The 21,492-nt window shown below is 49.5% G+C and overlaps 2 protein-coding genes across 2 annotated transcripts in view; one reads left to right on the top strand and one right to left on the bottom strand.

Moving 5' to 3' along the window:
- Window positions 1-778, bottom strand: part of LOC131211952 (uncharacterized) — a 1,454-nt gene extending 676 nt beyond the window's left edge. Inside the window, exons 1-3 of the mRNA XM_058205646.1 lie at window positions 673-778; window positions 505-619; window positions 165-428 (exon numbers count right to left, since the gene is read on the bottom strand). Coding sequence (XP_058061629.1) covers window positions 165-428; window positions 505-619; window positions 673-713 — 420 coding nt within the window. The 5' untranslated portion in view covers window positions 714-778. The remainder of the gene's footprint in view (window positions 1-164; window positions 429-504; window positions 620-672) is intronic.
- A 5,935-nt stretch (window positions 779-6,713) lies between these two features.
- Window positions 6,714-19,861, top strand: LOC131211944 (uncharacterized). The gene is made up of 5 exons (XM_058205632.1): window positions 6,714-6,725; window positions 14,799-15,135; window positions 15,209-15,551; window positions 18,793-19,276; window positions 19,358-19,861. The coding sequence occupies exons 1-5, from the start codon at window positions 6,714-6,716 to the stop codon at window positions 19,859-19,861; spliced, it is 1,680 nt and encodes a 559-aa protein (XP_058061615.1).
- The last annotated feature ends 1,631 nt before the right edge of the window (window positions 19,862-21,492 follow it).

Here is a 21,492-nt window from a genome sequence, read left to right as displayed (position 1 = left end):
GCAGAGGGATCTTCTCGAGCCTGACAGATCAATTCTAAAGGATTTGTATGGTTGTTCTGCTGTTCATCTACATCTTCATTCTCTGATTTGAACGCGATTGGATTTTCCTCTGCTTCGAATAAATCATCAGCCTGGTTGCCACAACATTCATATGTACCACTTACTTGATGAGCTGCACAGCTCAAGTGCAAATCGTTCGCTGAATCCGGTGTGGTGACTTCAGTTTCGATTAACAATTCTGTGCCAACCGTTTGCTCAGCAGAGTGGCCAAGATGGTCTTTGCCAATGTCTGCCTCGTTCTTCGATGTGTTTAGCTTGTTGGCCAATGCAATGTTTTTGTTGCATCGCCAGCGAAACGTATACATCTTATCCAAACGCGATTCGCACTTCGTGCACAGAAACGATTGAACTCCAGGTAATGCATTGGCCTGTAACAATATGAGTCTCATAGAACAGTCTTTCTTGTGGAACAGGCTGAGATGTCTGTTTTAACAATCGTCCTACCTGTAAACCGGTAAAATCGAGGAGTTTCTGAAGCTTGTATTGTCCGGATTCGTCGTTCGCTAGGGGCTCCAAAGCGTTGCACGTAGACAAGCACCAACGGCATATTTTGGTGGTTCTGGAAAACAATGTGCTGTTATACCTGTTAATATGTATCAAACACCAACTTACTCTACGCCATTCTTCTTCTTGATAAATGCCGAAGCTTTCATTTTGACTGTAATCGTCTATTTCTGTGCAGAGATTCTGTAAATTCCGCGTCCGCGTTGGGTTTGTTTACTTCTGCGGTACCTTTTGACAGCTCGGTCTAATTTCGTCAACACAGGAACTAACGTGCAGTTTGACAGCTATCCGTCAAACTGAAGTCACTCAATCTTGTAGGCAATTCAAAATATAATCTACAACAGGAGCAAACAGCAGTTAAACTAGATAAAATGGTCAGATTTTATATCAAGCCAACACCGAGTAAGGGGAAAGTAAATCACTATGAACGATAAAATACCCGCCCGTAAAATCGAACCCTTGCGAATAGTACCAAGGTGCAGGCTAAGACCGCCCAGTGGTTGTCGCGCCAAATAAAAGATGTTATGTTAATAATTATCGTTTTGAGAGCTCGGAAAACCCACACGTCGTGCAATAGACCCACAACGAGTGAATGTTTGGTGCGGATTTTGGTCTGGCGACATTATCGAACCATTTTTCTTTGAAACTGAAGAAGGAGCAATCTAATTAATATCACCCCACCTTACATTTAGTGAATTTTCGAAGGTCATGTATGTACCTCAGTGACCTCTGAATGAAGCAATTGAAGAATGATTGTCAACTCAAAGAATGTTCGAGGCTGGTTTGAAACAGTGATTCACCTGACGTGCCGATTAGTTGGTACCAAAGTTCAACTTAAATGCAAATGATGGAAACAAAATGAATATGTTGCCGAACATGATTTAGTCAAAAAAATTTAATTCGATGGTATCTTAACCGTAGCCAACTTTTCGATAATAAATTTGAACGTCATTAACACCAACTCAACCAACTCTCACCAACTCAATTGAAAATTGTGTGTATCACATAAAAAAATACCACCGGAACGCAACCGGAATGCCATTACCGCAATAAAAACAAACAGGAAGAATAAGTCAACACTCTGGAGATTGACCCGAGGCGCAAACGTCGTCGGCGTCGTCGTCGCTGCAGGATTATGTTTTCCTCACGTTCGCCGTTATCTTCGTGATCCGCAATTTCCATTTCCAATCACTCAGAGTCCGCCCGGCGACTCGGATTTTGAGGTTTCAATCCCCCGATGCGGCGGCCAAATACAAATCACCGTCACCGTTACCGTGCCCCGTAGACTCACCGAGGTTTCATCGAGATACACGAGCCATGAAAGCCGTGGCTGCCGTGGGTGCTACTGGTGCCGGGATGTGTGTTTTTTGATACCTTTTTTCTGCCCCAAGGTGCGGCTAGGGAGAGAGTACTTTTGTCCCTGCTTGGCTGGCCAGCCGCGTCAGGAGAAGCCAGGCTCATACACGTCAGGGTTGGTCAGGGGTTGGTCAGGGGTCCGCCGTTCGTTAGTCCACTCGGTCTGGCCGCGGCTGAGTGACAGTTGAAACGGTTTTCATATCTTCACTCGCAACCGCCTCTGATTGATACGATCTAATCAATCATCTTTGAGATGATCTCGTTTTTTTTTCGTGGGTTTCGGTTTGCTTATTGCGCTGTCAGTCGCTCACAGTCGGACCCGGTGAGTGGACCAATTGCCTATTGCTTCGCTAGGTGCAAGGGTGGGGAAGAGAAACACCATCACCTGGCACTTTGCCAGCCGCTTGTTAGTAACATGTTCGTAGCATCGCGACTTCACCGGGAGGAACTCATAAAATGAAAGAATTGATCACCGCCTTGGCAGGATACAGGAGCAGGTTGAACTCGCAGACTCCCGAAGACCCCAGGCGAAGAAGAAGAAAATCGCAGTGCCACGTGATTGATGATTGTCTTTGGCAAGTTTTGCGAGTTTGGCGAGCGAAACACAAATTAAAATGTAGCACGTTGCACGGTTTCGGTTCGGTTTGTGCAACAATTTTTGTGTGTTTTGCGAACCGAAATTGTTGCCGATGATTTCCGCCAAACAATTGTCATCCGCGTGGAAGTGATCAGTATCGACCGGTGATTGATTAACGGCGACCGCGATCGCCAGTCACTGGAGTTGCCGTTCCGGAAAGCGCGTCAGTGTGTGTCTGTGCGTTACGTAAAGACAGCAGTTGAGAGTGATCGAAGTTTGATTGGCTGCATATTAATCATACTTACATTTGATTGATACGATCGTTAGCCAGGGACATTATACAATTTGAGTGGAAAAACGCGGGTACTATAGGCAATCAAGAGTGCAACCTGCAATCTTGATCCTCGAGTCAAGTGCACTTGGCTTGATTATTTTTATTACGCTTTAGCGCATCGTCCTCAATATGCCAAAAAGAAATAAAATCAGCCAGCCAGGTGTTATGTACCGTATCGAAAGTGAACACCTTTGGTGGTTTCGAATTCGAGTTTCGGGTGGAATTTCCCTTTTCTGGTTGGAATTTTTGGGACAAAAAATATCCATCTAGGCAAAGCTTAAGACGGAGCGGATCATGTCAATCACCGGCTAAAAAGCGCTGCTCAAACTAATCACCGCTTCGGTCGCGTGGGTGCCAAACGGGATGGCCGCGACCCTTTTACATCGAGCCCACAACGGGAACCCTAAGCTGAAACCCACCTCAAACTAATGGGGCTCGTGGCCACGTGTCCCGAATTGACTGGTGCCATTGTTGCAAGATTGCCTTCCGCGCGCGGTTTCATTAAACTTTCGTTCAACGTTCCTGGCGTTTACCAGGCGGCTGTTACTCAAGACTTTTTTCACCATTATTTCAGCGATCCCGGGGTCGCGTTTAGGGGTCTCCTTGTTGATGAATAAATTAGGCACAAAGTCGCGAATAATCGGCCTCTCCCTGCATTTAACCAGACCGGCCGAAGCCCCAGATTTGAGACACTTTATTCCAGCGCCGGCCAGCAACTGAACGGGACCACCGTCCCGGGGACCAAATTGGGACCGATTTCCTGGCTGCCTGACTGCAGATTGCGCAACAAATTAGATGACGACGACAAGCTCGCGAGTTTGTGGCTCGTGCGTCGCATGTCAACGGTTTCGGCAACCGGCGCGCGCGCTGGGTTCATCGCTGTTCGTTTGTGCCAATCATCGACCAACTCTCCACGGCGTCCTTTTCGGCGGACGGGGCGCGACTTCCTCGCGAAACGGGACTGCAAACAATTAGAGTCGCATTTAAATCACGCAAATTAAAAATTACCATCGCACGCAGCGAGACACATTTGCCTGGCGACCGCCTTTCTCGGGTCTTGGGCGTAAGCCTCTTTTCTGTGGCTTTCTTCGTGTACGAGCGGGCGCACACTCGTATCCAATCATCGTCCCATATGCTTTGGCGGCCAATTGAGGCTCGAAAGCGCCCGGCGACCGAGGCTCATTTCGCGACCCGTGCCGGACCCTAATTACCGGCCGTGGTCCCAAAGGCCCCAACGGTCACCGGATTTTCTAGCGATTTGTGGCCGTTTTGTGCCAAGCGACAACTACCGCCATCCGGACGGACGGGCCATATGGACCCAAAAGGGTTCAAGATGTCCTTAGGGTGGAAGCCGCTCCGTTCGTCTTGAGGCGCATTCTTGGCCACGGCCTTCCGTATGATACGCGGGATCAGCTTGCGTGATCGATGGGAACCCGTGGCCGTCGTCGTCAGCTGGCACTGGAAAGGGAAGGAATCGAAAGTAAGATCCTGCTCCCCGATCCTCTTCGCAACGTGCATAAATCTTTGGAGAAGGGTTTTTTTTCTCTTCAGAGCAGAGCCCCTGGTGTTGATAAAGTAAAAGGCGCAAACATTCACCTTAAAATTTCGTACCGTTTTCGACGTCCCACAAGAGATGCTCGTACTTTCGTTTGGAAGAAATTTAGGTTTTTTGTGTCAGCTTTTTGGAATCGTACCGCTGTAATTTTACGTCGAAAGGTTATCGTAATCGCGTTGTGTGCAATAATGTTCGTAAATAATTAGCTCTTAATTGACTTGTTGACGTGGCGGTAAAGTGTTTGAAGCTTATTGATTCGTAATTGTCTACAAAAGTTTGCTTCGATGGAACTGGTGAAGGTTGATTTTCGGATCACTGCCTAAATTGATGTGATGTGCGTGTTGGCTTCATTTTACAGAACGCCTGGCGTGCTCTTCTATTTTCGATTTCAAAACAAATAGTTCTAATTTTGTAATTCTCCGAAAAACTCAACAAACAAGAGCAACCAGCAGAACGAACTGTGCTAAATTGTACACGACTTCAGTGATTGCACTCAAATACTACGCGATATTATTCACAACACGATATAATTTTATCATCAGTACAATTATATTTTTATCATATTTTAATTATAATTGTTATCATATAATAATAATAAACATTTCGTTTCGCAAAATCCTTCAAGGTACATTGAAGGAATCAAAGCCTTTTTCGACGAACTGTCAAATAATCGGAGCACTATAATCAGAATCTAACGGCTGAAGAAAATCTCCTTGAAGCGGTTGACCGTTTCTCATGGTTACAAGGAGTGCTATGTTGCGATAAAGTCTGTTGGGCTAATTAGCAAAATAATATTTCTAACTTATTTTTTTTTGTCACACAACATTTTACAGGCATCTTTAACTGGTTCTAAAAGAGCATCTGGCAGCATTGGGTCTTAGTTTTGTCGGACAAGCAAATTCGTGGAACTCACAAAAACACATTTATCCCATCGCCGCAGGTTTACTTCCTTCCGTAGTAAAAGTTTGGCAGAAGGGGCCCTCTATTACTTAACCACCTCGCGACCACGCGTTCTGCTGCGGATTGTTAACCTGCCACCGGGGTTCCTCTATTGGTTGCGTACCGGGAAACTGTGTTTTCCGTCCATCGTTTGTTATGATTTGTTTGCAACATTCGAAAACGGATCTCCCGGGATGTGATTCACGCTTAACCGGCACTCGATCGGTGAACGGTGGATGGAAAATGAAGTGACAGAAAAGAAGCCCCCACATGTCGGGGACCGGTGACAAGTGGCCACTTCACGTGAAACTTGCGTGTGGCTGCGGCTGGCGGTCACCAAGGTGCGTCGCTGGCGGGCTTTTCAAGATGCTTGAGAGTGAGCACGATTGGCAAACCTGTGCCGAAGAGAGAAAGAGGCACAATTAAACGGCCGGGGCCCGAGGGAGAAAGGGCGAAAGAAAGCCGCGATGGAAAAATGCGAGCAAAAGGGCTCGCCGGCTCTAGTAGAGTCGCGTTTGGAATGTGCCACCGGCGCTGATTCGGCTCGATGTCGCAATCGAGAGCACCACCAGGGTGGGATAGGACGTCGGAAGCGAACGTGACAGAGAGAGAGAGAGAGAGAGCGAGAGCGAGAGAGAGCTCCTTCGGGACCGGACAATCACGGATTGTCATACATGGAAGCAGGATTTCGCACACCGAAGAGTCCCCGGACCGTGATGCTGCGAAGTCAAGCGACCAGCGCCGGCCGAGCCGTCGCGATCGTCGCCGAGCGTTGAAAGCAAAAGTGCGAAACCTGCGCCCGAAAACCGAAAGAAAGAAAGCGAAAGAGGAAAGAGGCTGGGTTAAACCGCGAACGTGGCCGCGGCCAGTGTATAAATGGCTCCTACGCCCTAGCGCTCTGTTTTAGTTCCAGACCTACGGTTGGACGGATTAAATCGCTGGCCGCGCGCGCAAACCACGTGGGCGCTCGCAATTCGAACTGAGGGTGTGTATGAGTGTGTGCGTGCGATTGTGACTGGACCTCCGGAAGGTCCTTCGACGACGGAACGTGGAGCTGAATCCACGATTTTATGATTCGAAAACACCAGAAAGGTGAACTGGTTTCTGTGAAATAATTGTTAATGAAAAATATCGAACGAATTGATAGAATTATCGAGGATCTATCTGCTCCAGACTGAAGCTCGCTGGTGGTGCAGGTGCAGTGAAAGTGAAGACTGGTGCCAATCGCTCACAATATATTGTGCCGAAGTGTCCTTGCAGTGGGTTTTGACTAATCCGTGTTTTGAAAAGTGCACAGACGAGACAGAGATTCTGTTCGGACATACTTCCACCAGTGTCACTGGTGCGGGTCACGTTCCAGAAAGGATACTGTTTTATTATTTACTACAATGATCAGGATGGTAAGTGCAACGCGGAAGTGGTTACGTTAATTAACAACTTATGCCTCTTGATTCATGGTCCAATGTCCAACACATGGCCGGTGTTGTTAGAACGGCCGGTGTTGTGATATCATTAAATTAAATCTTTGCGTCCGTTCCAACTCAACAACTCACCCAGGGATTCGTATCGACTTTCTTTCGCAATGGAACAGCGATTCGCAAACTCCTGGCACCCGGCCAACCACCCGGCCAGCCCTAAGCCCAGGCTCGACTGAAAGAGGTGGCCCCTCGAGTGGCATGTTAACTACACATCGCCCGTAGACGAATGCCTTCCGTTTGGTGGCTAAATTGCATCTCCAGTTACGCTCCAATCGCCGACGTTGCGCGTTTTCCCAATCGCCAATAATCCGTTCGATCGTTCCTGATTCGACGGTGTGATAAACGGGCTGGCAACGTTTCGCTAACGCGGCCCGACCGGATGAAGAAGGAAAAGAATGGCGAAAAAAAAGAACGTAAAGATAAGCTAATAAGCCGTGCGTTGTAAACGCAACCGATTATGTAACACCATCCTGTGAAACCGCAACCCGCCGGGGGGACCTCCGGCAACCATTAGGCCGGGTGTGTGGTGGTTCCAGGCCAACCACAAATTATGATCTAAATCAGGGCTAATGTCACTCATTTTAACGGTCGCGGTCTTTTTACTCCACCGCCGGTTTGCTCACCTTTTTACCCTAATTAAACCGGCCGGCCGGCCGGTTGGCCTATGTGCAGTTTTCGTAATCCCCACGAAGGAAGAGATCGACCACTAATTTAAAGCCGGTCCGCCAGTGTCCGGCCGCCAGATCGAGCAGTGTGATCTGCCGACAGCTTGCTTCCTCGATTTTGTCCCGATCATTTGCACCGAGCACCGATCGTTAACCAGCGGGCATATCGGTCTGTGGTCGAGCATTTGCAGAGAGAGAGCGATTGCAGCCTTGATTGGACCTCGAGAGGACCGCTAGGGGCTACCGTAAAACCAACTGCCACTGAGCCGCGCGCCTTGAAGCGAGAAATGAAGCTCCAAGCTCGGAGCGGTATTTAGTAAACAAATAGCCGATCATCAACACGGGTGGACCGCGCGGGCCGAGACGGAAAGGAAAAGTCGCATCGGACGCCGGAGCCGGACCATTGATCGGTTGATCGTTCGTATCGAAGTGTGCGGCCACCACCGGGTGGTCATTCATAACGGACGGTGGCCGTCGTTAGTCGTCCATCGCTCGGCGAATGAATGAAAAACCGGAGGGTTGCGGTGGCCATTTTTCCCCACCCTTATGCGGTCGGGGTGCGGTGCCCTCGCGTGATGGCTATAATTTAAGTTTAGCGTACCTAAGCCACGGTGACACTCTCGAAAGGGATGCAAAAACAACGTCAATCAGGTTTTCGTGTTTCGCGCCGTAGCCACTGAGTGACACGTGCGAAAATCGGCCGAGAGATGCACCGGTGTGTGTTGCAGGAAGGAAGCGTTCGGCCCGCGTTCCCATGCCGATGGCCCATGCTGGCGTCCGGCCGGCGGATGTGGAATTTGAATAAATTTCCCATTCGCTGGCCGCTTCCCGCTTGTCACTTTATGATGGCCAATAATAAAGGGCGACGAGTCGATTAGCAGAGATTATTTGCCCCGGAGACTCGGCGGGTTCGTCGCTTGCCACGTATCGAAGTCTTCCGTTTTGTCGAAGCGCAAACCGGGCAAAAAAAAACGCTGGGAATGCGCGACCTTCGATTTTATTGCGATGGCCCATTACAGCCGGATTCACTTTCCAACGGTCAACGGCTGATTGAGCAGCTTGGCGTTCCATAACCTGCCTCATTTTGTCGACACGGTCGTCGAATCGTTTTTTTAACCCACGCGCGCATAGACAAAAAGTGGCCAATCCGATCCGCAGTGCGGATGTTTCTGAAGTCACTCTGCCAACTTTTCGCTGATGGTCGGGCATCGCCGTCATCGCCGCGGAATCGTGCCAAATAATCGCACACAGCCTTCGCCCTTTTTTTCAGGCCCTTAAAAGGCTAACCACGGATGTGTCGCCGTGAATGGTGGGGAAATTAGTTGTTTACCGCCTGGGCTGGGTTCGGTTCGGTTTAATGAAATCGAACGCGACACACCGACGGAGGACCGAGGCGCGGAGGTCTGCGTGCGAAAATGGCCGTCGGGATTTAAATTGCACTTTTTCCACCCGCGCGGTGGGGTGGATGGGTTTTTGTTTCTCCGTCCAGCCACCAGGCGGCGACCAGGAATCGAAGAGGAATCTGTTGATTCATGGTTCATTGATTGGCCGGAATGTGCTTTAGCGTATGATTAATGGCGCAGTTGGCTGTGGCGGTCGGACTGCTTTTTCTAATGTGATTGTGATTTAATAGTAGGCGACGGCCAAATGACACTAATGGGGGTGTGTGTGTTGGATAGAGGAAGCGAATGGAGAGATCAATTGAGAAGAAAACGGTCTGTGAAATGCTATTATCTCTTTAAAAGGCTTATATTCGTTTTGTTTGAATGTTCGAAAACGCCGCTTTTTGCCTACAAATTTAAAAGGTAATGATCCTTTTTTACGAAAGTTCTCTAAGAAGCCTTTCACCGGAATGTCCATTGGCCTCTGTCCATCTGGATGGCCTCGGGCCTCGGACGCGCCTAACAGGGTTTCGTCAGTTTTGGACAGAGTCCATGTCTTAGATGTTTATGTAGAGTACTTTGGTTTTAGATGTTTTGTGTATCTCGAGATATAAGCGAAGTTGTTTTCTTCAGATTGTTGAGTGATCTGGTGATTGTCATTGTCCAGTGCTAACCTTCAACCCTAGATAGGTGAAGCTCGAGATGACTTCGAACTTTAGGCTACTTATTGGTGCTTCAACGCCAAGTATGCTCTCCTGTGTTATTGGCTGCTGATGATTAACATAAGTACAGCATGAATTTGGTCCTGTTCTCGTTTATCTGTAAACCGATATTTTCCGTTCCTTGCTCAATCGCCATATCAGCCTGAGCTAACCTTCGGCGAGCCTTCGACCTACAATGTCTATGTCAGACTCACTCGAAACATAACCATTAACATGCAACCTGTCGCAAACGCCATCGACAGTCTCTGCCCAACTGGACCGAGAGCGATCGGCACAACATTGTACCACAAGCGTCCCGGCTATCGGCGGCGACAGTACAAAATGTTTGCGGCTCATCGGAACCAACTCCGGCGCTCCGCCGTGGCCGTTGGCTGCCTATCGGACGTCGGATTATTGCGAAATAAGATGATAAAAATTACTTCACATGAACATTTGCGCTGCTCTCTATCAACGGGTCGGCGAGGTACTCCCGTTTTTTTTCTATTTCTCCGTTGGAAACTTTGTTTTTGATTTCCCTGCTTGCTTTGCGCGGCGGTCGCGATCACTTCCTTCCGTCCTTCCGTCAACCGGTATGCCCGACGGCGGCGGCGGCCATCGTAATAGCGGAGGGCCGTCGTCGACACCGAACGTCTGGACTGGTTTTGGACAGTCGCTTGATATGGGAGCGCGCAGAGGCGCAAAAAGCGACCCGAGCGCAGCCGGACGGACCTGATCGACCGCCGCGAGTGCAGCGACAATAATAAAATAAGCAACTATTTACAAGAAAGCAGCCAACTGTCAGTGCAGGTCGATTGCAGGAAGAAAGTGTCCGCCCCAACCCTCTGGACCTCTGGGCCGCCGCGTGGGCCATGTGGTCAGCCACACCGCGCGCGCGGCAACTATCACTCCGTCGTCCGTTGGTCGGTCGGCACCTGCAAGAAGGTGGTGCCCTTTCCCGGTCGGGCCCCCGATCGAGAAAGAGACGCACAGAGAGAGAGACACGAAAAAAAAAACTCGATCGATCGATCGAAACGTAACGTAATTCCGCTGGCCGTTGGCGAATGCTCCGATTTTTTCCCGACGTACGACGACGACGACGACGACGGGGACGACGTTTTGTTTCCGAGGTTCCGACGACGACGGCGCGAGGACGGGGAACCGGGAAGCAAAAGTGAAAGCGGTTCCTTGATCTTGATCTGGAATTCTGGCCCCGCGTGGCGACCGGTGCGGGGTTTGCGGTCTTTATCAGCGAGCGGTACGGCGGGGCCGTTGCCGACCTCTGATCTCGGGATCATGGATCGTCCACATCGGGGCGTTGTTCTGCGGGCGCAGGATGGTTGTTTCTCTGTTTCGGGGTGGCCGCCGGACGTCGGTGAAAACGTGCCATAAATATTAGACGCACCTTTCTTGAGTAGCCCAGTAGTTGCCGGGGCCATTATTTTTGCACGCCTATCAGATGGCGATGCGAGTTCGATAAGCAAACTGATTGAATTACGAGGGTTCGGCGCGAGCGGCTCGCGGATCACGTTTTTCGGGTTGCAACAAAATTGGAACCGGAGCGAAGAAAGGTTCCAGCTGACAGCAATTGCCAGTCAGTCTTAAACATGTATGAGGGATTAACTTAAGTCATGTCCTTTTAGAAGACGTCAAGAAATTGGTTTATAAATCGCAGTCGCCACTTCAGCAAAAACTACGTGGTGTGTTCCAAAAGTTCTGATAATTACTGAGGCTACGTATTTGCGATTTTCGATTTTTTTTGTGGCGTTGGGTTGTTACTCATGTCACTCACTAATGGGGACAAGTTCGGCCATTTTGAGTATATCTACTCCAAAACTAATTGACCACGAAATCGAAAATAATACAAAATTGTCAGAACTTTTTGAACACACCACATATATTAAAAACAATGTGATGTTTAAATAGATTTAAGCTATGTCCTTTCCTGAGCAAGTCATAATTTCGAAACTTGTGGTAAAAGAGATTCACTTAAAAAAATAAATTTTCGGCCCACTCTTTGTTGGAACGACGGATGCGGCATTTTACCAGCAAATGACACACTACACTTACGAAGCGTACGTCCATGATTACGGGCTGTTAAAAGGCACTCAGATCGTGCTCGGGCAATCATATACCGGGTCGGGATCCGAGGGACCGCGAAATGCAAACGAAGCATTATCCTTTCGCTTTACGCTCCTTGTCATTGGCAGTCCATTGATAAAAAAGCGACACTCTGAGAGCCCGGAGGTCCGGCGAAGAAGAAGTACTTTCGATCTTGCATCATCATCATCCTCGGTTGGTTGCCGACCTCGTCGAGGCCGCCGCCACGAGAGTCTATAATTTCCAATCGCCCAGCACAAACGAACCGATTTACTGATACCCGGGTTTATGCGCTCCCAGCCTGGCAGTCGAAGTAACTGCTAATGATACCGTCAACGGCCGATCCCGAAAAAAAATCAACAGGAATGCGCCATTCGGTGGCCAATTCGTTTCTCTTTTTTCGGGGGTGTCCGGGATCAGGTCGCTCCCGTCGAAAATACGAACCCGGTGGGGACCGGTGTGACGGTGGCCCAACCTGATAAATCGGATCACCGGACCGAATCTGAGCGCCGGGCGGCCGGGTCCAACAGCCTTCACCGCCTTGCACCGGGAACATGAATTGCTTTCTTTATTTCGTCCCACACGGTGACCCTCGGGGGCTCGGGGGACGCCCGCGTATGTTGTAATGTTTCATGTCCGGCCGGCAGCCCCGGGGCGGAAAGCGGATTTTCGCTTTCATTTCGCCTGCTCCTGCTCCGGCAACCTCCCACCGGGTGGTGAAGGTTTGAAACGAAACCTTTGTTTATTTCCACCCGAACATGCCTGCTGTCGGTCAGTCAGTCGCATGCTCTGTCAGGTCCACTGATGGACCACTGATTTTGATGGCTTGTTTCGGGGTCGGGAAGAAATTTCGAGTCCGCCAGGCAGGCCGAGTTGAGTTGAGTTTGCCCGGGTCATCGAAAGCTTATTGACAGGCGGACGCGACAGACGGACAACGTTGCGACAGTAGCGACAGCGGCGGATAAAAACGGACCGTGGCCGTTGTTACAATGTTTTGCCCACTTCCCGGGCCGGGGCCGCGTGTTTACGCACCGCCGGTGCCCGCGTCGCTGCTGTGTCGCCGGAAGCACCGGGGCCGTTGTTGTTCATGTTCATGTTGGCTGGCTGCCTCTTTCTTTTTTGTTTTGTTGCTGCTTTTAATTGATTAACGTGTCGCTAGAGCCGCCAGATAACAAACTGGCCGTTTTTGTGCTCTCGCGATCACTAGCCACAATTGCTTCATCGTCCCGTTCGTGGCCCATACAAAAAACGGGCGCGAGGTATGATGTATTTGCACCCTCGAGAGTAAAGTAGAGAGAAATGTAATAGTCCAACGATAAATTTATCTCGCATCGTTTGAACAATTGACGACATGGCCCCTGGATGTATGCAACGTGCAATTAATAATCAAGAGAATAATCTTTAGCTGTTTTAGTACACTCTTGCTGTTTAGTACACTCTTCAGCTGTTTAGTATACTCTTCTAAGACAAGCTCAATCTATTTTACGATCAGCTTCTTCAAGCAATCAAAAGCTGTTTCCTTCTGTTCTATATTCTACTATGTTTGTTTACTAGTTTACTTTACTTTTGTGTCACTATTTTACTTTTCATTCAAAACAATATCGAAGACAGAGTCGAACTTTTTCTGCAACTTTTCGATCATAAATACTCATAGATCTAAGAACAAGCAGCGTTAAAACAATTAAGTGAAAAATCGCTTTACGCGAAGAATCGAATCGAGATATGTTGAAAGGCTTACAATGTTTATTACTTGTGCTGCTTTAGAAATACCTAATAGAAAACGTTCAAGTTTCCATGTATTTGATGTAAAGTGGTTACGTTTGTTGTTGCTCAATCGAATTACTACATCTCCAAATCGTCCTTAATTAAATTCGTCAAGCATTGTTACCCGTCAATATCTGAGCACTCACTTGCACGATCGAGGGACACATATTAGTTACATCGTCACTTGTCGCCTTCCAGTCCAAAGACCGAACCCGAGTACGAATTCACAGCACACCGCAAGCTGCAATCCTTTGAATCGAACCCAGCCGAGCCCATCGCACCCGGAAAAAAAAACCCTAAACGGTGGTGGTTAATTTCGAAATTGCCCATCAAGATTGACTAATAACCCGATTTCAATGACTCGATCCGCGCCGTTTTTGTTGTCGTCTCCAATCTAATCGCGTCATCTTAATCCTCCCCATCATCATCATTATCGTCGGCACGATCGCGCGTATCTATCGACGGCGGAGAAAAACAAAACCAGACCGAACTCGAACGAGTTTCACGCAACGCATTCCCGAGACACTGCGCGCCACGAGCGATTTAACGCCAGTTTAGAGTCCCGGTCGATCGGTTGCATTCGCGAACGACATAAGGAGTGCCAAGCGCAGTGCGCCTGTGTCTGCCAAGCGGAACTAGCCTGCCTTCGCGAGATGCGGCTGCGCGGGCTGGTAATCTGGTTCAGTGCACTGACACCGCAGCTTGTTCATCAGGGACGGGTGGGCACCGTGGACGAGTCGTCAGCTATTACCATAACACTGCCAGACACCAGCAGCCTCACTGCCAACCGGAGCTCGTCACTCTCGTCGTCGTCGTTGGTGACAAACGCACGTTGGCGCGCGCGCGGCTTGACTGATGTTATTTAATTTTCCACTTTCTTTTCCCGAGAGGGCTTTCCAATACTGTGTGTGTGGGTTTTTTATCCGAAGGAACGTGTCCGTCGCGACATGTTGGGTCCAGGTGTCGCGGTGCAGGCACTCGGGAGTCTGGGCGCTCTAATCACTCCTTAAATGCACTACTTAACGTGCCGTGCTCGAGCCGCTCGATCCGGAATGCCGATCGGAGGAGGCGAAAGATCAAGTTCACGGTGACGACGCTCGATCGACGATCGCTCGGTACCTTCGTCGATTTCGCTCGATCTTTCGCACGCGTTGTTCGCCTAAAAGTATGCAACGTGCTACACACGTTACGTCTTTGATTTCACTTTTTCCTAATAGATGGCTCTTTACACAGTACAAAAATGCAGTTGTAATTTTAATTGTAAATGATGATTACGGGGATCAAGAATAATAATAATGTAATACAATAATTTATTTATTATACTTGAGCACGTAAAATAAAATCTCTCTTCTCACGGGTTTTTGTTGCTTTCATTTTCATTGCTAGCTGCGCCTCAATCCGATCGTTTTGATCAGCTGCTTCAGCTGCCTGTTGCTGCAGGCCGCGCTGGTTGTTGGGGCTGGCCACGATCCACCGCCCAACCGGCCCACCCAGCTGGACGACATCGAGCGGGACACTCTGAACAGCGAGCGGCAGGTGTTTAAGAAGGAAGCGATCGCACAGCAACAGCAACAACAGCAACAAGGTGCCAGCTCGAGCCAAAGCAACAACCACTACTCGCTGCAGATCCAACACCATCCGGGCAGCACGGCCGCCGCCCACAGTTCCGTCAAATACGTGACTCCGCTTCCGGCACCGACGCAAATTACGTACCCAGCGAAAGGTTGATCGCCGTGCCGCGCGCCTTGGTAATTTGATCGATCAACTAATTTGATATCGCTTTTCCCGTGTTTTAGATCATCATGTTGCACCTCAACACTACTTCCACCAGCAGCCGCAGCAGCAGCAGCAGCAGCAGCCGGTCCAGCAGCTACAGTATCAACCGCATCAGCTCCATCAGCATCAGCTTCCCCATCAACCTGTGCCGCAGGTGCATGAGGATCACTCAACGTACACGGTCCCGTCGCGCCAATCGCTACTGCAGCCGGTGATTGGGGGAGGTGCGCCGACCTCGCCCTATCTCACCCCGCAGCCACAGTACGTCTACGTGCAGGCCAGACCCCAACAGCTGGCGGCGGTTACGAGCCCCGGTCAGGGTTTGCCGCAATCGTTGCTACACATTTTGCCACAGAACTCCCAGTAAGTATCCCAGGATGGGACTCTAAAGTTCTTCCCATCGTCCTGATAATCAACTATTTACTGGAATGGGACATATTTTGTAGCCTATTTTAAAACTCAACGAACTCTGTTGCTTCCGAGGCCGAAAGGACTCCGTTGTGGGTTTCCAGGACTATAAAACCTTGCAGGAATTTCAAATTGCATTTAAAAGCTACCAACAGTCACCGATTCGTGTCAGCCGTGAGCTATGGACTGAAATGCCTTTCATTCGCTGACCTCTTTTACGATCTCGAAACTTGCATTAATGATGCCTCGGAGGTTGCCGGTGCGCCCAGCCAGCCAGTTCCGGTGTCATAAATGGTGGCACGATAAGGAAGCGGGTTGGGTTTGTTTTTATGCTGACCCGAACGAAATGGCACCACATGTCATTAACGCGCAGAGCCGACAGAAGAAAGTGCCACAATATTGTAGCATTGGCAAACATGAAAAACATGCCGTAAACCGTGGACCCCCCCGAGGGCTGTACTTAACGAAACATTTCGAAAATCGGATCCAGGCCTTTATGGCCCGCTTATGTTTCGATTCGCATCGAGATAGCCATCCAATGTTTATTGGCCCCATCGATCGATCGTTAATGTTTCCGTTAGCTTTCGTTTGACTAAAAGTCGCTTCGATTTGCTTCTATTATTGTCCCGCAGAAAGCACAACTGGATCATTTTTCAAGCTTCAAACAACCGCGCTTCGCCGGCATTTATCCAGCATTTCACCGTGGCTTCGTGAAATCGTTCCACGCCTCGACCCGGCCTTTGGATCATCGAAATCGAAAGGGACTCATGGCACGTCACTGTCATAAAATGCCGAGTCCGAGATCCGAGGTGTCGCGTGTTGCGTAACGTTGCTATCGATTCGATGTTATTACACCTCGCCGTTGTTTGAACCGCTGCTCTTTGACCACTCCTGTGTGGCAGTAGCAGCAGCATCAAAAGGGTGGCCCGGCTCCGTGATTGATCGTCCTGTAATCCAAAACGGTTGGGTGGCCGCACTGATGAGCTTGCGATTTAAAATGGTGCTGCCATTTGTTGGCCGCCACTTCTTTTCCTTGCGCCGGCGTTAGTTCCGAATCGCCTCGATCGATTTTGTTTCTACCGTTTTCGTTTTAAGCCGCCCGTTCACGGGTGGTGCGGCGCGAAAGAAGGAAGCAATTTGCGGTGGCGATAAATCAAACCAATTCGTTCATTAGTGCTCGGGAGGGATCATAAAAAGTAATAAAATACCACCCAAATTACATCATGAAATCAAACGCTGTTCCGATTACTTCAAAAACCGTTAATTCATGGGAACATTCGTTGCCTCGAGTGTGGTGGTTGAAAAACATCGATCGGCGATGATCTTCTGTTCGATGTTTTCTGATTTTACTTTATGTAAACTCTGGAAATGTTTAGAAAATTCGAGCCATCGAAGGGTTTGAGCCTTTCGAATTAAATGTCTCCATCGAGCGCCATACCATCCGTTTATCTGTTACGTACTTTAAATAAAAAGCAAACTAAATTAAAGACGAATCCTTTACGTCACATTCATCACTAACATGCTGCACCGGACCACCTGCAGCGTCCTTTATTGAGCCTTTCGGAGGACCGAAATCATCAGGTCCAACCAAAGATTATGGCCAGCCCCCTACATAATAATCGGCGATGAAGAGAGTAAACGATGATCGTAAAATAAATAGCACCTGCATGTGGCCGCGCAGCGCAGCGAATTCAATTGCCGGTCACGCCAGCCAGCCAGGCTCCTCCGGTTATTGGTATCATTAGTGGCGCGGGAATCAGTGGCCCTGGTGATGCCGGTAGAGGTGCTAACGGGCCCCTCTATCGCGCGGGACACAATGGAACTCCTGCCACGGCGACGGCGTAATGTTGGCGTAATGAAATTACGCCCCAATCTAGGACGCCACGCCAGGGAGCGCAAGATACTGATTTGTCACTCGGCAGCAGCAGATGGGCAAGGGCCACACGGCTCTCGGCCCTGATGTAGGTCCGTTGATACCGACCATCCTTAAGTAATTTATGACATGTTACCTGCTCAATATGCTGGCGTGGCTCGAAAAGCAAACATCATCTGCAATGCTGTCGTCGGAGGGTCTTGGGTAATGTTCTTTGGGTTGACGAAAGCCGTCACGGTGCCAAGATTCAATACAATCGTTCGCAAGTTTCGCTTCCGATTCTGGGACACGAGCACCGAGCACCGAAGGGTGTGAATGAAATTGCATCGCCTTTACGCAACTTGAAATGCGCAACGATTATGAGTCTAATAAACTTGTCTCCGTTGCTCCTGTAATGAATTCAAAGAGTTCACTTGTCCAAAAAAAATTAGTTTTAGATTGAAACGAATCGAATTGACAATGGTGAATAATAATTTTAAGACTTCAGATCGACTATTTATTGATTGGCCACTTATTCTAAACTGTTTAGACCAATTGGCACTACAATCCATCAGACTCACAATTAGTTATTAATGGTATATTTTCTCTTCAATAATAAAGATACAATTCATTACTGTCCATTTCGTTACTCCTTTTGCTATTCTATAATGTCCTCTGCCTTTGGATGAGAGCTCTCATCTTACAGCTATGAATAAAATGCAAAGATGAAGTATATCGGACCAAAAGATGCAAAGAATATGCAACGGTAAGAAATCTGTATCTTCCTTCTGGCAGCGTTATGGCCTCTTGATTGATGGCTAGTTAAGCCTGGCCATTAAAAACAAATAACTCATCTGCCTCGCGGCGTGCTTGAAACAATGTAGCACAGCAGCGTACGATTTGCCCAGAATTGGCGAGAGATCCAGAGATTTGGCTCAGAGAACAGGGAGTTTCTTTCGCCTGGCCACAGCTTGGCTTCGTTCGCTCCCATTCCCAGTCCACCAGTGTCTTGTCATTATCAACTCGAAAGAAGAAAGTCCGCCAGGCCAGGGTTGGATTAGTTGTTTTTACTTTTCCATTTCATCCTCTCATAATTGGTGTGTGGCACTTGAATATCTTCGAAATGCATTAAACAAATTAATGCAAATAAATTCCTTCCCCGATGGCGGTTCAGTGTTGGATCTGTCGATCTCTCAGAGGTACGCACCGCTTCAACACTAACTCATCTCATCTGCGACCCGTTCGGATCTCCCCGTTGACCGTCCTTTCTCTCGTTCGTTCGTTCGCAATTACCATTATTATGCAAATGTGAGCTAATACAAGATGTGTTTCGTCTTTGCGCAGGGCTTATATCATGATTCCGACTCCGGCGTACTACCACCAGCAACAACAGCAGCAGCAGCAGCCTCCTCCACACCTTGTTCCTTCCTCTGGTGCCCCGCTCGCGGCACCGACCCAAGCGCCACACTCGGCCCAACAACTGGCGGCCTATGCCAACGACCCGGACAACCACATCGAGACGTACTCTCACGGTGAAACTGGAGCACAGTCACCGTCCGCACCGGCACCTCCTCCGTCGCTTCCGTCGCTTCCTCCACAGGTTCCACAAGCCACCACCCCGACGCCCGACATCGTGTACGCTCCTTCCGCCTCGACGCCGGTTCCGCCGCACCGTCACCAGTCGCCGTCGTCGGAGTTCTCCATCGTGAAGAGCGTCGAGCAGCCGATCTACTACTCGCACGATCTGCCTTCGCCGGCGTACAGCAACAAGGACTTCCCGCAGCACTCATTCGTACCAGCGCCCTACCACCACCAGCGTCCGACGCACCTGCAACCGTACCCGTCGATCGTTCCCGGAAGTTCCCCTTTGCACTACCCACAGCACCTAGTACCGGCACCGTCGCCACTGTATCCCTCGCTGAGCCACCCGAACAACGGTATCCTGAACTACTTCGGAGTGCAGCAACGGCCCCCGACCAGTCTGCTCGATTCCTACGTCCCCAGCGGCCTCCAAGTGCACAAGGGACCGCCCGTATTTGTTCCCAAAGTGCAGCATCGCCCAGTGCTGCCGCCGGCCCCGCCGGTGTCCTTCTACCAGCCCGGCTACCCATTCCTGACGGGGCCCGCCGCTCCCCATCACCACCACCATCAGCCACACCATGCGTTCCCGGTGAACCACCTGCACACGACGGTCCTGCAGCCGGCGGCCAGCGCCACAACGCTCACCGGTCACCACGCGCACCAGGTCCTGCCGGCCTACAACACGATCGCCTACTCGGTCCCGTTGGCTTTCACCAAAACCTCCGCCCAGTACAAACGGTCACCGGCGCTGTTCAGTGTGGCCGGATTCGTTCCGCGGCTTCCGCTGGCCATGGCCACCACCAAGCTACAGCCGGCGGCCAAGCTTCCCTGAGTCGTTCGTTTGCGTTAGTCGTTAATTTATTTAGTTAATAAACACCAGTTATCAATGTTTGGGTGTCGTATTTTGCGGGAACTGCGAGCGTTTCTACATGTCCCGTTCAGAGTTCTAAAGCCTTCCCACGCCCAAGGATTCCTGAGAGTAGAAAAAGAGCGGGCAATTGTGTTGCTGCGTATTGCCTAGCTTTAGGCGCGTTATGGAATCAATCAAACGCCTAGATGCAGACTATCGTACAACGTTGGATGCATTTGCGAAACCTCATCTTTAATCTTTAGAGTATTTTGAAGAACATCTGGAATGGCTTAGTACAAGATACGCTCTGTTGTACTAAAGTGTCAAAAGTGCTGGGCTTCTTGCAACTTTTTGGTTAAAAAATTAGCCCCAAAATTTAACGCAAAATGTGAGGAAATATGTGCTTAACACACTTTCGGAGTTGATACCGGCCACAAGAACACGTTTTACTTTTCTTAGCATGATTCACGACTGATTCGGGTTTGCTTCCTTGTTATTTTTGGAAAGTTTTAGTACGATCCACTGTCCCCCGGCTGGCTTTGTCCGACATGCCTCTCCGAAATGCGGCTCTCTCGGTGCTTAATTACTAGCCGGGCCACCGGGCGGTCCCAATAAAGATGGGGCGAATTGCCTTTAGTACCATAACCACCGCGCCCGACGGTAGGTCGGGGTCCCGGCCGGCTTACAGTATCAACAGCGCAGTCGGCCACCGAATCGCCATTACGGTGTGCAATTTCGTGTGATGATGCGATTTTTGGTCGCGAAGAATAATCTCGTCCCGCGGATCGCCTCCCTTGTGCGCTCCCTTACGTAACGCGTCTATCGCGTCGTTTCGCTGTGACCCCTCCGAACGATGTAATAATCGTCGTGTTTTTTTCGTCCGCGGTTTTTACGCCGTGTGCTTTTACTCTCCGTGCATTTGCGTGTGCGCAAACGTGTAAAAGGACGCCACCAGAAAAATGTCTCGCGTAAGTAGCGTAGCGGCGAGAGGGCGAAATGGCACGAAAGAAGCCGAAAAAAAAACCGTCTCCATTTCATCGCACTCATCGTTTTACGCCGTTGAACTTATGTTTTTGCTCGTCGTTTCTCTCGCGGGTACACCCCTTGTAAAACAGCCCGTTACCCGCTTTACTATTAGTATTCCCGCAGACAACCGTTTAATTGACCGCTCCGCACAAAAAAAAAACCGTGAGAACCGTGGACCCCGGATGGGATCGTCGAATTTATGGTGGAACGCGGGCCGGGCCATTCAATCATAATCCGACTGCCGCCCCTGCGCTGATGAGATGCAACCGAAATACAGGGCAATGGCAGCGAGATACACGACGATAAGGGCAGATCATCTGTGACAACGGCACTCTGCTTTCTGGGACATCGCGTCACGCTGCCGGCCAACGTTAATGACACAGCCACAAGACAGGGCGTTTCCTGGCCACTTATCGGCACGAGATCGAGAAAAGGGCGGCTAATCTGGTTTGAAAAACATTGGGCCTAAAGCGAATAGCGTAATGAGGGCTGAAAGAAAACAATGTATTGCAAAACGATTTTTAAATGAAGTAAATGAGCGATGTTGCCGAGACTTGATGGAGTTCCATCAAAGAGACGGTCGCTTC

Source organism: Anopheles bellator, chromosome 2 (assembly GCF_943735745.2).
Source record: "Anopheles bellator chromosome 2, idAnoBellAS_SP24_06.2, whole genome shotgun sequence".
Lineage (NCBI taxonomy): Eukaryota > Metazoa > Arthropoda > Insecta > Diptera > Culicidae > Anopheles > Anopheles bellator.
The sequence above is the reverse complement of the archived record's forward strand: the minus strand, read 5'-3'. Positions and strand labels throughout refer to the sequence as shown.